At 44.4% G+C, this 15,767-nt stretch overlaps 1 protein-coding gene across 4 annotated transcripts in view; it reads right to left on the bottom strand.

Annotated features, from left to right (window-relative positions):
• Positions 1–11,328: 11,328 nt before the first annotated feature.
• The window catches only part of Arl15 (ADP ribosylation factor like GTPase 15), a 363,566-nt gene continuing 359,127 nt past the window's right edge, over positions 11,329–15,767 (bottom strand). For all 4 annotated transcript variants that reach the window (XM_060385728.1, XM_021638918.2, XM_060385725.1 and 1 more), the window contains one exon: positions 11,329–13,931. In XM_060385728.1, coding sequence (XP_060241711.1) covers positions 13,779–13,931 — 153 coding nt within the window. In that variant the 3' untranslated portion in view covers positions 11,329–13,778. The remainder of the gene's footprint in view (positions 13,932–15,767) is intronic.

Below are 15,767 nucleotides of genomic sequence, written 5' to 3'. Positions count from 1 at the left end.
TCATCATCTCTTGAAAGAGCCACGTAAGCACCCGGAAAGTACGCTGTTATCTGAGGACCCATACGGAACCCTTACATGAGGGCTGGCATTGGCTTCTCGACAGAACAATGAATCCAGCCTCCTAAAGGAAAAGCACCACGTTCTTGGCTTAAACCAGTACGTTCACCTAGGTTAAAAGATAGCGTTCGGGGCAGATCGGACCCTCAGGACAGTGAGCCCACCGCTCTGCCTGTCCAACCCATCCCCGGAAGGAGAAAAGCCCCCACAGGGCTCCACTTCCCCTTACTGGGGGGGCCCACCGCGCCGGCTCCCCATCAGGCAAACGCAGTCTTTGTACTTGGCTCCGCTAAAACCCACACTTCCAATTTTCACACTCTCTGTAAACGTTTAATTTGAAAGGCTTTCCTATTTAATATCAAACAAGTGAGAAAAAAAAAATTTCATCAGCTCATTAGTGCTGCGCCAGACTTCCACGGGGATGTGGCAGCCACTGGAGCTCAGCTGCGCGGAGGCCGCAGTAGGATTTCTCAAATGGCTGAGCGGAGAGCAATACATCAGCCTACTGAAATCTCACATGCCATTTGGTTTAAATATTAAAGTTCCTTTGAGGTTAAGTATTAGAACCAGAAGGGAAGCAGGTTTGCAATCTGTTAGCCTGGCCTCCACACGCTGCGTTCTGTCACAGATATACCTCTTTTCAGCAAGAGGGGTCACTGCTAGCCTAAAATCTCCCCGACTCCATTTACCAGGGAGAATCAGGCTTCCGCACGCACACCGACTTTTGCCCCAGGCCTCCTCAACCCACAGTCTAGACTGACAGACTGTCTAACGGAATATAACAGCAGCCACAAGTGGGAGGCACACATCATTTTAAGTGTTCTATAGGGAAGGTTTTTTTTTTTAAGTTAAAAAGAAACAGGTGACATGTATTTTGATGAAGTATTTGAAGCCAACAATTCAAGATATCATTTCATCAAGTTATTAGTTTTAAAGATAGTCAACGCTTTATTATTATTATTATTATTATTAAATCTTTGCTACCAAGTGTGCATTACACACCTCAGAGCGAGCCACCAACTGGCTGGACCCAGCAGGCCGAGGCTCTAGGTTACCTTATTTCTGCACGATGCGTTCCATCCTACCAGCCACGGGCCAGTACTGAGAAGCCTAGCAGAAGTAGAGGAAGGGTCCCCAGAGGCTGCCTGTGTGTGTGTTTGGGGGTTGGGGGGGGGGGGAGAACGACACTGTGAAACAGAATCTGTCGCCAGAGTCCCTTTTGAAGTGCATTTGTTTGCAATAACTTTATAAACATGATTGCCTCTCTCCCTTTGTTTCACAGCTCGGGGGAAGTCGATTTATCTCTGACGGAGGAGAATAGTATTTTCTCAGCTGCAAATCATGTTAATTGGGCAGCAGATAGCTAGGAATGTGGAGTCAACAGCCCTCGTACCTTTAAGGCGTCTGATGGCTTTTCCAGGTGTACTGTAGATACTGTACTGGAGCGGGGAGCGGCCCCCTCTTCCTCCCAAGGGGGGCAAGGCCGGCAACTGCAGAGAGATTAGGGACGTGCGACCAGGCTAACGGATCTGGTCCCTTGTTTTGTGTCCTTACAAGACTCGGCCACTTACGGAATGTGTTCGGGTAGAGCACTCGTGTCTTCTTGGAGGCTGCCTTTCCTTCTTCAACATCTCCATTCCTTCAGCGCTCGGGTCGTTGAGGGATGGTGACAGGGTTGTTTGATTTTTCCAGGGTGGGAAGAGGGAAGCTCTGTGGGGAAGCAGCAGGGTGCTCTTCCACCCCTCCCCCCCCCGACCAATTTTAGCGATGGGTACCTATGTAAACTGAAGACTCAGAAACTGGTCTCCCGAAAACTGTCCTGCCTTGAGTCATCAGAGTCTCCTCCTAAAACCCACGGGTGGGTGTGATGCAGTTTGATACCTGTCTGCTTTCAGCACACCAGGATCCCCAAATCCCCAACCCCCCATTTCTCTTTCTCAAATTCAGGGCTTAGTCCGCCTGCAGAAGGCCTCATCATGTGTCAGTGCGATGTCGCATTCAAAGCTCCCAAACTTCAGGGGTCTGTGGAGTCGAAATTTGGGACACTAAGAGAATCAGGAAGCACATGGCTGACATTATTTGATTTAGCCACTCCTGGAAATCTTCAGGATCGAACGCACTCTTCTGCCCCATGTCACCCAATCACTTAAACGTTGTGGTGCTCAGACTTGCCGGATACAGACAGACTGATTCTGAGCTAGGACTCTGCATTGGTAACCTTCTCAGGCTGTTTTCCTGCCAATCTTGTACAAGCCACACACTCTCAACAGCCCGGCTGGAGGTCAGCTGGAACACTGCTGTTTCAATGTTGTATGTGTGTATGGGGGGGGGGGGGTGTCAAAACCGGTGTAATTTTGTTCTGTGCATGGAATAATTATCGGTATGATTTCCAAGTTGTGTTCTTTCCGATCCAAGAGTAGTTTAAAAAAGGACTTCCGTCTTCAGAAAGTCCTGTCCCATCTACCTGCAGTTTCGAAGATCACCCTAGAGGCCAGGCTTCCATCTGTACAGACGGTTCTACGTGTGTGAATAACAACGTTTCCCTCTGCTAGGAAGAATCAAGGGGATTGCGCTGTCCCTGTGAGCTCTATCTGGAGGTTTTCTGTGTTTTCTACGACGTGGTGGCCATAGTCGAGGGGTCAGAGAGGGCTGTGTGTGCATCCATGAGAGCAGTGAGATAAGGGCAGTGGGGGCCTGGCAGGACGGCAGGCCTCTTTCCTAGACGGAGGGAGGGAGCCCTGGAGGTGGGCAGAGTGAACCACCCAGCAACGCTGTGTCAGCACCACAATCTGGGGAGGGCAGAGAGAGCAGGCAATGACGGAGGTGTGCCTTGGGACAGCCAATGCTCTTTGGAGATGGTGAGGGCCAACTTCCATTGCACCTGCTATGTGGCAGCCATGGTGCTAAGTTTTACTCTTAGAGTTTTCCATTCAGTTCACCTGAAGCTCCTATGGCTGTTTCAAATGAGTTGGTAAGAGTCTCATTTTACACTTGAGGAGAGAGAGAGAGAGAGAGCGTGGAGAAGGTTAGACGCTTGCCCAAGATGAGCGCCTGTTGATGCGGGAGTTAATTAAAAGCGTTCCTAGGCTGTCTGTATGTTGAGCACAAGACTGACTGTGTAATTTGCAGCGCTCATTGCCAAATGGAAAGTGCGGGGCCCCTAGTTCAAACATCAGGAGGGAAGGAAGGTTAGGTGTGGTGATACATACCTCTAATCCCAGCCCTTGGGAGCCGAGGCAGGAGACGGTTGATCATCAGACTGAGCAACCAGGAAAGTACTCCGCCAACCTGGGCTGGATAAACAGTCTTTGCTCACAAGCACACAGACAAGGGAGATGATGCGATAAAGTTTTTAATTTATCGCAGAAAAACTAAAATTAAAATTGTTTGTATAAACTTTATCATGCATCTTTATTGTTCAAAGCCAGCTTAGATGCTAGCTATAACATGTATATGAGGTCACTGAAATCACACAAGGCATGATTCATAATGCAGAGACACAGTGGTATTGGGCCCAAAAGTTACTGTTTTTATCTTCTTTCTCGATGCATGCTATCCATCAATATTTGACATCTGGTTTTTGACGAGTAAGAAAGAACTGGAAAAAAAATATTAAAGTAGGAGTATCAACTGTTCTCATCTTCCCTCTCCTAGGTAATTATTCCTGGCGGTTGGCTCATAAAGGGAAGTAACACAAGGAAGAAGGAACATCGGTGTTCTTGCTCGTTTGTGTTTCTTGAATGCCTTCTTCCTGCATTTGTAGCAAGTTCAGGTTTGGTCAGGAAGCATAGTTTCTGTGGCTTAACCACCTGCACTTGTGTTGTCTACGCTAGTACAGTGGGGTGCCTCAGGGACTCAGGAGATCAGGAGACTCAAGGTATCAGGAGAGTGGCTTGAGTTGGGGGTATAGATCACCTATAAAGTGACTGCCTAGCGTGCACAAGGTCCCTGGAAAAAGGAGGGGGAGGAGGAGTGGGGAGAGGAGCGCCAGACTCAAGGTCTTAAAGTGTAAGGTTTTAAGAGTTAAAACTCCCCTAGGTTTTAACTCATAAAGGCCCACGGCATCCTCTAACACTGCCACCTTGGAGATCAAGCCTCTCCTCCATATGGCCCTTTCTGACACTTATCCAAAGCACGGCAGCAGTTCCTCTTATCTGGGCACAGGGCTGGTACACAGACTGCATACTTTAGTTTTAGTCCTGCTGGATTCCTGAGCATCATGGTCTGAGGGAGCTCCTTGCTTACAGGGCGTTGGAAATACAACACGTGAAGAAGCAGGCGAGGATTTGTGTATTGTGCTGCCTGTTTTGCTTGGAGGAAGGTTCCATTGTCCTTGTAGGAGTAATATTATTAAGAATTCCAAGATGGTGGCAGCAGAGCATGAAAGAAAGCATGGGACCTTTTGGGGCACAGGCTGCTGTGTGAAAGCATTAGTTGCTCACCTGTGTAGCTGTACTTGCATAAAACGCTGACTAGCAGAGTAGATTTTCTTGTCATATAGATGGTGCTGGGTAAGGTTAAGTGGGATTTCATCTCAAATGCAGAATCCCAGGATCCCAGAAGCTCAGCCTCAGAACTGGGTTTCCAACCACCTCGTTTGTTGGGGTATATTTAAGCACTGCGGACTACGTCAACCAAGCACGATCTTTGCCTCTTTCGGGCCTCTTTTACATCTTAACTCCCTTCTGTTTCATATTTTGTTTTTGTTCCTTCTTTGCTTAGAGCTGACCTTTGCTCCTGTGTGGGTTCTTTTTCCCACCAGGTCTTTTTCCGGTTTTACCTCCTATCATTAAATAGGAAGGAAAGATAGCTTCTGCACTTGGACGCATCACAAACAGTATTTGTTAACCTTTCTGGCCTGTAAAGACATGTACAACGTACATGCTCTGGGGTCAAAATCCAACTACCAGGCAGGAAGAAAGTGAGTTAAATGGTTTCTTCCACCTCCCTAGAACCTGGTGATTAAATCTGTTTTTCTTTTGTTTAAAGGCAGCTTTTATGCCAGTCATCACAAAACAAAATTAAAATAAATTTTCTTTTCTTCATGCTAAATTCGGGCAGATTAAGACAATTCAGTAGAAAAGGGCACATGGAACATGAAAGAGTTAAAAAGACTGGGGGATTGAGAGTAGGGGCCAGTTTAAGGCTGGGGGAGTGGAGAAAGAGGAATTCAAATATGATTTGTTTGAGAATGTCACGATGATATCTAATACATTGTATGCTGATTTAAGAATAGATATTTAAAAACCAACGACAGCCCATGTTCACAAGGAACCAATAACTAACTAGTCAGCGTGAGGAGCCATGAACTGGCACAGCTCAGGAGCGTAACTGGAAACTCTTAAACACAGCCTGGTGTTCATACAGTTTGGTCTTGTATTCTGATTACAGCCCATAATTCCATTTATAGCTATTTTATGGAAATATGAAGGAATGTGCAAAAATATTCTTAGGCAAATATTTAAAACAAAGATCAAAACACCAAATGATGAGAGGACTATTGAAATGTTAATAGTAAAAGTTACGTAGCCACTAAAGATCATCTTTTAGGAAAAATTCAACAACATAGAAAATTTTCCTAATTTAATAGGGAAAAAAAGCATATTCTGCAACACGATGTATTCTAAGAGGCCGATATTGTTAAAGTACATAAAGAGGAAGCCAGACAGGGTGCAATGCATCTTGAATCCCAACTAAGGACAGGGCAGGAGGATCAGGAATAAGGTCAGGCTGCTTAGACACTATGTCCTTAAAAACAGAAAAAGCATGTAGAAACGGGAGGAAAATGGAAATGAGATGCACCACAATGTCCATGCGATTTAAAAACTGCCTTTTAAACTTTCCTCCATTGACATTTTAATATTTTCTGTAATAACTATGGGCTACCTTTATGATCACTGGCCATAAAGCTCACTTCAGTGCAATCCCAGACCTATGGGGGGTGGGGGATGTGTTAGCCATGGAAACCCTTTGTCAACTCGAAGTTTTAGCCAACCAAGCACCTGCACACACAAACAATTTGTATTCTTTTGTATTTATAGATGAAAAGGAAAAGAGAATACAGAAGAAGCTTTTCTACAACACAGCAGTGCTAGAGGTAGCGAGCCCTTGAGCTACTGAAACAGCGTGTGTCAGATAACATCTTAAACACCGCTTTTCCCTTTACCCAATGAACTGCACGTAACGTTCACTCAGTGTTTGTTAATGACTGCATCAGCAGGTGGCGGTTGAATGATTTAAGTTAGATAGTCTTTGAGGTCACCGCGGAGAGCTGCATGGACTCATCTAGAATGAGTCCATGATCAAATAAGGGTGGGGCTACAAGTCCAGTGTGGCAGTCAGTGCGATTGGCTCTAAACCCTCAGCTTCGGTGGAGCTTGGAAAAACAAAGGGACAATGCTTTAAAGACCCGTCACAGGAGTCCTTTTGGCATCTTCCTTCCTTTGTACCTCAGCGCTTCCTCATGATGACCCCCGGATGAAGACGTGTTATTTCACTATGGATTAGGAGACTGAAATGTGGACATTTAAATGATTTGCCCTGTGTCAGGTGGCTAGTCAGGAGTGAAGCCAAAGTCTGAGCCAGTCACGGCTGACTCAAAACGGGAATCAGTCAGTGTGCCACAAACTTCCTTCTTGGATTCAGGACACGCATTCTCAGTGGTGGTTAGCCTGTCAGGTGGACATTGAATGAATTCTCTCTCTCTCTCTGTATGTGTGTGTGTGTGTGTGTCTTTAATTTTAGTAATACAGGTGAGTACAGTACTATTTGCAATCATTCTTATTTGCACTTGACTAGTAAAAAACGGTTGTGACCCTTTGGCTTTTCTTTCCTTCATGAAGTGCCTTTTCAGGTTCCACTACATTGAACCTTCTGCTTTCCTTCTGAATAGACTCAGGCAATGTGCTTGCCTTGGCACTGCAGGCACTTTCTGTTGTGCATCTTATTTTAATACCCTGCCTACCCTCCTTCCCAAAACTTCTTGGCCAGAACATGTCAAAAAATCTGGAGCCCTGTCACCATCATGCGGCTGTCGTGGCATTAGATAGAACTCAGGGTTTCACCTCTTTCTGCTCTCCTTAGGTTAGTCTGAGTAAATTATGAACATCATAGTAGTTCATCCATAAATATCTTGTCATGCATCACTGATCTAAGAAGTTTCTTCTGTAACATGCTGTCATGATTCCATTACCACATATTAAAAATCCTAGTGAATCAGATTCTTTAATGCACACAATATCCAGGCATGTAAATTTATCTCCAACATCTCATGTTATTTTTACATGTTTGTGATTGAAAACAGAATTTAAATGAGCCACACTCTTACAACTCTGTAGACTTTTAATATATGTTTCTCCCTTGCTTTTTTCCCCCCTTCCTGCCATTTATTTAAGAACTAGTTCATTTGTCAGTCAGTTATCCACTAGTTTGGAGTTTGCCTATTTCATGTGCCATCGAACAAACTCCACACTCTGTCCCATACAATATTATTAGTTACATCGGGAAGCTGATCAGACTTGTGTCAGCCGACAGTGCTCCCTGAGTGGGAGCAAAGGCCGTTTCGGACATAACCATGTCTGCATGCTTGCTTCCTTCTTTTGGTATCAGTATACTGAGAACCATTGCCCAGGTCCATCACCCTACCAGGTCCGAATTTTAACAGATCCACACATTTTCATAAATCTATTTTCACATAGATCCTTTTGGTTACCTAAAATTTTGAGTGATTTGTAATACAAAAAAGGGACTGGAAACAGAGATGTCTTTATTCCCCCTTTTTTTTGTGATTCAGGCCACACACACACACACACACACACACACATATATGGAGCATATGTGTATTATGCATATTTATGTGAACTGACAGTTTGGCTTGGAGGTTAGGAACAACATGATATTTGCTGTGTTAGGAACATGCTTCCAGCAATCGGCCAGCAGAAGAGATGGTGCTGGTTTTACAGGGGTTTGTTTAGAAAGATGCTAAGAGAGACAGCCCTTTCGATGTATGCATGTATTTACATTTGTTTTTAATAGTGGTCCCACAGATATTAAACGGCATTATGAAATAATCCTAAATTAGGAGGACCGAATACCAGGAACTAGGAAAAAGAGCAAATATTTTAAGGTAGAAAATGGCCCACTTAATGTCTAGACTCACAGAAATAATCCAACTTATACAATGTTACAGGAATTAAGTGAGGCTTGATCATCTTACCCCGGGTCCTCTTTTTTGTTTATTTTCTTTAGGTGTACAGATTATATTGTGTTTCTCATACCTTATAGGACTATATGAGTGAGTATGCTAAGTCAGTCATTTACTGTTATACTCCTGGCATCTAATGCACTGCCTGACACACAGTAGGTATAAATGAGTGAACAAATGCCCCCCAAATTATTAAAGTCCGAAGTCCTAGCCATGAAATAAACCCCCTAAAAAGGAGACGAGGAAGCGAAGCCTGGACAGGCCGTCATTTCAAAAATCCCACTGAAGTTGCTTACGAAGAGTGTTGGGCTGATACAGCCCACGTCTAGAAAGCTGTAAAACAAGTGGAGAACGACCAGAGCCAAGCTTGACCTGCTCCAGAGGACAGAGAATGACAGCCAGACTTACTGTTTGCATTCCTGTCTCTGCCTTTTGGTGAACAGTTTCCGTTTCAACCCAATTTCCTTTTTTAATTTACTCAGATCTTTACATTCAATGATTTAACGCATCACACCAATCTGGCCTGTGGGGTGCCCCTGACATGCACTTTTTAGATGAACCTCTACACGCTGACCACAAACCAATCAGACAGCACCCAATCCAGCAGGAGCCTCTCAGGTGAGAACTGAGGTTTCATTTCTCACCCCAGAAACAGCCTTCTTCCCAGACTGTTTAAAACCAGTTCCCCCACCCCCTCATCTTCTGTAAACTTGTCCAGACATGGGGAGCATCATTAGGCCGGGTCTTGCAGTCATTCCGCTGCTTGCAAAGCAATCATTTATAGGCATTTGGTGTTTCGTCTGACATCTGTTTGATGCTGAAGCTCCAGCTTGGGTCTCAATGAATCACTTGTCAGAGTGGGCTGCGGCCTGGGAAGCTGGATTTCACACCTTTGGGAAGGCTGGCTGAGATGTAAGTGATCTTAGTTTTTTTTTTTTTTTTTTTTCTCCAAACAACCCCAGTGTCCACAGGACGAAGGAAAATAATGGGGCGTGGGGGATGCTGAGAACCTGATGGGTATTCAAGGCTTATTTTGTTCTGTCCCTAGAGGGCTGTCCCCCCTCTGAGGGACACATAGCTCACTCATCTCCATGACTGGAATGCTGCTGTCCAAAGACCCTCACGGAAATGTTTGTGTAGAGTATTTTGAAAGCATCAGGCAGAGTACGAGATTTTTGAAAGGGGAACAAGGACTCCTCCGTTCTTCGATAGTCTACATCAGATACCTTCCCCCCCCAAAGGTGCCATTCAGTGGCTGCATCCACGTTGTTCATGATGATCAAGAGCATCAGGAGATGGAGTCAGAATTTAGACTGGGTTATAAACCCGGCTGAGCCCAAGGCAGTCAGTCTAAAAGTTCCATTCCACTTTCACAGGTGCCCGTGACCTCACCAAGCACATAGGCCAAGCTAGCAAGGCCTATGTGGTAAGCAAATTTGCTTTGAGAAGCGAAAGGCCAACAGTAATGTCTTGTAAAGTGATTATTCCCAGTGGCCCATGGAAATGCCTAAGGAAGGAAAAGAGGGAAGTCTGACAACACTGTAGAGCACTGGCCCTTTGAAACGAGGGTTCCCTGTTTCGCTCACCACCCACGAGACAGAGATGGGATATATGAAAATGGGGTTGAAGCCCTGTGCACTTTACTTCACTGTTTGTTGGAAAGCATGACGCTAGACACAGCACAAGCTAGAGGGCTTCTTCCTTGTTGACTTTGAAACCCTGCTTGGTGTCACAGTCACATAAAGAAGAGGTTGTCACAGAGAACCCAAGGTGGGAAGTTAAGATTCTCCAGGTCTGATGAGACAGTGGGGGAAAAGCTTTTCATGGAAGGTTTTTAATTCAAAGAGAGTTAGAACGGGGGGGGGGGGAGGAGGGGAATGGATCTGCCATGTGATGCTGAGTCCTACTGGGACTCTGTTTGCTTCTGAAATAGTGGGAGGGCGTGGGGATGGGCAGTGCCAAAACCCGGGCTCATTTGTCACTTTAGACATCTGAGATGGAAACATTTAGCCCAGAGATGCAAATCATTTAATCACACTGACTCAGTGCTGACCAAAAGTTGTGCACCCTTGGGAGTCAGGAATTCCCCCACAAGATGTGGCAATACGTTTCACAGTCTAAACTTCGGATCCTCCCACCTAGGCTCAGAACAAGGGAAGACAGGGAACCAATATTACACATTTTCCGCATAACAAAGACGTATCTTCCCTCATCTCAGAAACTGAGATGAGGCCTCCCAAGAGGCTACACTCGCTCCCAACCCCACTACCCCACACATACATTTTCGTTTTAGTCTGTTACTTTAGGTCAGGTTAATGGAAATGCCTCTAACACTGGATCAAGCCAGCATGGGTATTACATTTCCACTTGAGCCTGCGGTCTGGACGTGAAAACCCACCCATTTGCCTCAAGATCTTGCCCTGTGTCCACATTTGCTTGGGAGGGCTGGATGGTAGGGTAGGTGGCGAGCTCAGAAGGAAGTGCTCCAAACTCTCTGGGCTTAGGCGGTGTGTGTTAGGATACTGTCATGCTTGGAAGAATCATGAGCAAGAGTTTGAATCTTCCCTCTTTTACCATGTCACTTTCCCCCTTTTTCTCTCTCATGTTTTATCCGTCTATTTTTAAATTTTAATTTCCCATTCTCACACTACATCTTCCTAAGTTCATTAAGACTATCCATGAATCCCCTAAGGGCGTCCAAAACTGCTGGAAGAAACAGTTTATTGCATTCAACTTGTAGAAAGTGGCATTTGGGACAGATGACAGAAGACGCTCCTTTGATTGAGACACACCATATCCTATCTCCAATCTCCTCACTCCCTTCAAGGAGCGGCTGCTAGAAAAGCAAACTTCTGCTCAAGTAGAACCAACTGGAAAAGACACTTGGCTTTTTTTTTTTTTTCTTTTAAGGTTCTCACAATAGAGTCAGAAGAAACACGTATTAATCATTTGTTTTGACACAAGAGCAGCAAAAGTTACTTTGAAGACTTAAACAGACAACACAAGGTAAACAGAAATCTGGGGCTTTCAAGTGCTAAGGCTGAAAGGAGCCAGTCTGGAAACACCAGTTCTACTAAGCATTTATTTTCATTGCAAGACAGTGGAAATCATAAAATCATGAACAGGGCAAGTTCTTCTTGCCTAGCAAATGTCCACATGAACCTGTCAACTTCTAAGTATAGAGTATATTTCACTAGAAAGACAGGGTGATATGGCAGTTATCCAGCAATCAATACTGTAAATACATGAGATACAAAGTCTTATATAAATTAATTGCCAGTATAAAAAGAGGCAACTGTTTCAGCTAAGAAGGTACAAAAATGGGTCACTTCCATAAATATAACAAGAGGCTGACTGAAGAAATACACATCAGACTGTTTTCCTATATATTTGAATATGCAAACTAAGACACCTGTGGCACTTTACACAAAAGTAAGAACAAGATGCACAGCCCCTGCCCTTTTCTCTCCCCTCCCCCATATAGGTTTCTTAAACACAGCAAATTCTAGGGTTACAGAATCCGGGGTGCCAAGAGGAAGCAGTAAGACAGCGCGCTCCGACCTGCTAGACAAAGAAAGAGCCTATTGACAGTTGTAAAGCATTAGGCGTCAGACAGAAACTTGTCAAAAACAGCTGTTGTTGGGTACTGATTGATAATGTTTTCATTCTGACGGCTGCGACGCTGCAGACAGTCTCCGGGCTGTGGAGAAGCCCATCACTGGCGCACATGAACACACACAGACAACGGGAAGTCATTTAACAGATGGCGAGGAGCACTCAGCCACAGGATCTTCAAAAGACAGCATTCTCCACTTAATGAACTTGCAGGGAGAGCAAAGCTTGAAAACAAAATCATTTATTTGTTTATTTTCACAGAAGATGAGCACGAGAGGACAAAATAAAAACCAGGAATTGTGTAACTGGTCACTAGGATTAAAAGTCTGTGCTGTCCGTGGGTCATCACGGATCCTTATCTGGTCCGTGTCCATATATTTAAAAAGGCTTAAAGAAGTATGAGCTAGATTTTATTAAAATCCATTTACAAGATGAAATCACAAATACTTCATCTGAGCGCTGTGAGGGGACTGAAGGCTATTCCCTGGAGGGTCACAAGGTTTCCGGTCACCCTGTAATAAATATGGCACTGAGGCTGGGGCGTCTGCGTGCCAGTGCACGCTACCTAAGGATGTTAGTGTGTGGGTGAGTGTGAGGAGCAGTTTTCTATCATTTGGCCACTTAGTATTTTAGTAAGTGGTCAAAAGTCTACAAGATGTGCCAAAGGATATATTTCATTTATGAACCTCAATATTCATAGAGTATTCCTGATTTAGAAAAGGTCAGAGGTGCTGAATCTTACTAAAACTGTACATTTATTCTATGCAATTTTATCATTTAAATTAAGTGGAAAACTTTAGTTTCAAAGACTGAGTCTATTTATTTGCTGTAGCCCAGCATACTCTAAGGGCACACTGACACCCCTGAAAATAGAGGTTTATAATAAAAATACTGACAGACCTTTAACTACTAAATGGAGGTCTGGCTAGACTCCCCTAAGCGACATTAGCACTTGATGAATAAATAACAGGGTTCGTCTTTGAGCTTTATCAAATCCATGCCAGGTTAAATCTAAACTGTGAATTATACTTTGGCCATCATGTTTGTTTGAAAAGTCATTTTCTTGATTTCATTCATACGTTTCTGATTTTTTTAGGAAAAAAAAATGCTTATGTTGCAGCTGGGTTTTTATGCAGACTAGTGACTCCAACAGAAGTATCTAAGGACTTGATCAACTGGGAATCAGTGATGCCTGCTCTTGCCTAAATTTGCTCCAACTCTCTCAACTAGGACTCTTTCCTCCTAAGGGAGGGGACAAGGCTGCAGGCCAAATCAAGCAATCCTTGCACATCTGCTCTCTCGGCTTTTCAGTGTCAGTTTCATGAAAAAAAAAAAAAAAAAAAAGATTGAGTGAAGTTTTGGGTGGTCATTTTTCACTCATAGCCTACAAAGTCAATATCCACAAACACACAAAAATAATAATATGAAAAACAGACAAGATAAAATGTAAAAAACTCGAACCCCTAAGAGATGATGAAAATGGCAATGGCATATACATCGTATGGAGTCGCAGTTACAATCCTCCAAGCCCAAGCCCAGGGACAGCTAGTGAAGAGCTGGGAGTCTTTCCGAGATCTTCAGAAGGGCTTTCGTCTCCGTGAGCTCCATCCACTTTAGCATAAAGTACAGAAGAGATTCTCAGACCAACAGAAGGAAGAGACATGCGATGAAGGTAGTTAGTGGTAAACAGAGAATAAATTCTCTCTCAGTAGTGTGTACTTGCCGTTAATGCCGATGATAGTTCACCTGACTTACAGAATGGTCACTCTAACAGAGAGATGAGAGTCTGAAATAGCCAGAGGGAGACAGATACCAAAGCCATGACAGTCTTGATGGCAACATGGATTAGAATGGGAAGCTAACATGACGGGTTCAAGGCTTTGGGGGAACTCTATGTTGGCTTTCACATTCTCATTGCCTCGTGCTCTTTTTCTTCTAACGAGTTTATGAGCTGGGAGAAGCTGTCTTTCAGGGCATCCACGTCATCTAGAGAGCAGGGCTGCAGGATCCAGCGTTTTCCACGTGCAAGTGGTTCAAGCTCAAAGTATTTTTTGATCTGAAGAGGAAAAAAAAAATAGAGAGATTTTAATTGCTCTAGTCACTGCTAGCAATGTAATGTTGCCATCTCCCCATTGTAGGATTACTAAACTGCGGAAAAAGTAGAGATCCTATAACCCATGTAAGACAGTTATGTTACACACATAAAAAAGAATAACACAACAAAACAAAAAACCCAGTGTCGGTGATCTCACTTTTTGCTCCCTTAATTTCTAGTGGACATTTCTGAGAGTTAGGAAAGGATCTTCCAGAAGAGGGAATAGGAGCTAAAGGTACAGGTGTTCACAGTCACACACAAATTTAGATAAACTGAAAGATTTACACATATGCACAGTCTCTCAGGTCAGCTCCCCTCCCCCACCCTGGATTTGCTGGGAAGGAAAGACCTAACCCTGCCTGAATCAGTTTCTCCCTGCTTGGGCTGGAAGAAGCAGGGGTACTCTGCTCTGAAGGCATGGGGAAGGTAAAGAAGTCTTTTGGTTTCTCACTCATTCATACACAGTAGGCTAAAGAAAAACTTTGTGCTTATCACCAAGCAAGGTTTCCTGGAAACCCTTCGCCACTCCCAAATGTTCCAGTCTGCCCCCACAGAGGCAGGCTACCCGCACAACCATGCTGTCTGAACTAGCTCACACGAGCAAGAAGATGTAGCCAAGAACACAGGGCTTTGTCTTTGGTATTTGTCTTCTGTTTGCTTTTGCTGTTCGAAACAGGGCCTCACTATGTATCCCTGGCTGGCCTGGGACTCCTCAAACGTGTGGCCAATCCTCCTGCCTCTGACTCCCGGGTACTGGAATTACAGGTGTGCGCTACCATGTCTGACTCAGAAATATCAAATGTTGTACTAACTTAGAAATGAAAATAATACTAAAAACGTGTAGTTCAAGAGTATCTCTGCAAGTCCTCTCAGAAAGGCTGATCTTGATGGCATACACCTTTGCTTTGGCACTTGGGAGGTAGAGGCAGGCTGATCTCTATGAGTTGAATTTCTAGGCCAGTCAGGGCAACACAGGGAGACCCTCTCAAAAACCCACACACATCAAAGTCCTCTTACACATCGTGCAGACTGACAATAAATGACCCCTCTCACTCTTTCAAAGAAGCCTATGAGAATTGATGGGCCCTCTTAATTTGAATCCTTAGAGTAATGATAATTTATTTTATCCACAGACCAGGAAATGATGGCTCAGAAAATAGGCAAGAACAGTTTTTCATTCAAATTACTGAACAAATCATTTAAAGAGGATACTTACTTATTGACACAAAAGTAAGAGCAGGGGAGATGGCTGAGCTGGTAATGCGCTGGTGATGATGTGTGGAGAGCAGCATGTGGACACTCAGAGCCCGTGTAAATGCTGGGTGGAGTGGTAGCCTCTGATTCCAGCACCCTCAGAAGACTATCAAAGGGGTCCCTAGGGCAATCTGGCTAGCTAGGCTAGCTGAATCTGAGTTCTGGGCTCCACTCTAAGATCCTGCCTCAATGAATAAGATGGAAACAGCTGAGAAAGACCCCCACCCACTGTCATGGTCCCACTAGTGCCACAGGCACATATGGACAGATGTATGTGAAAATTAAAAACCAAAACCCAAACACCCCAAAACTCCAAACCAAAAGAGCCCTCCTACCCCAACTGCATTCTCAGTTTTTTTTTTTTTTTTTTTCCTGGATCTTGAAAACAGTTCACCTCCAAGAGAACCTTAAGTGGCTTTGTGTGGTAACCACCGATCACAGAGGGAACTGCTGACAGCGGAGCCCTTGGTTAGCAGGTGGGTAAGGAGCTGTGGAAGGGACAGGCAGGGGATACGGTAGGTAGATGCCACAGCTAGGAAGAGT

Source organism: Meriones unguiculatus, chromosome 6 (genome assembly GCF_030254825.1).
Source record: "Meriones unguiculatus strain TT.TT164.6M chromosome 6, Bangor_MerUng_6.1, whole genome shotgun sequence".
Taxonomy (NCBI): domain Eukaryota; kingdom Metazoa; phylum Chordata; class Mammalia; order Rodentia; family Muridae; genus Meriones; species Meriones unguiculatus.
Note: the sequence above shows the minus strand (reverse complement) of the source record. Positions and strands in the feature narration are given on the sequence as shown.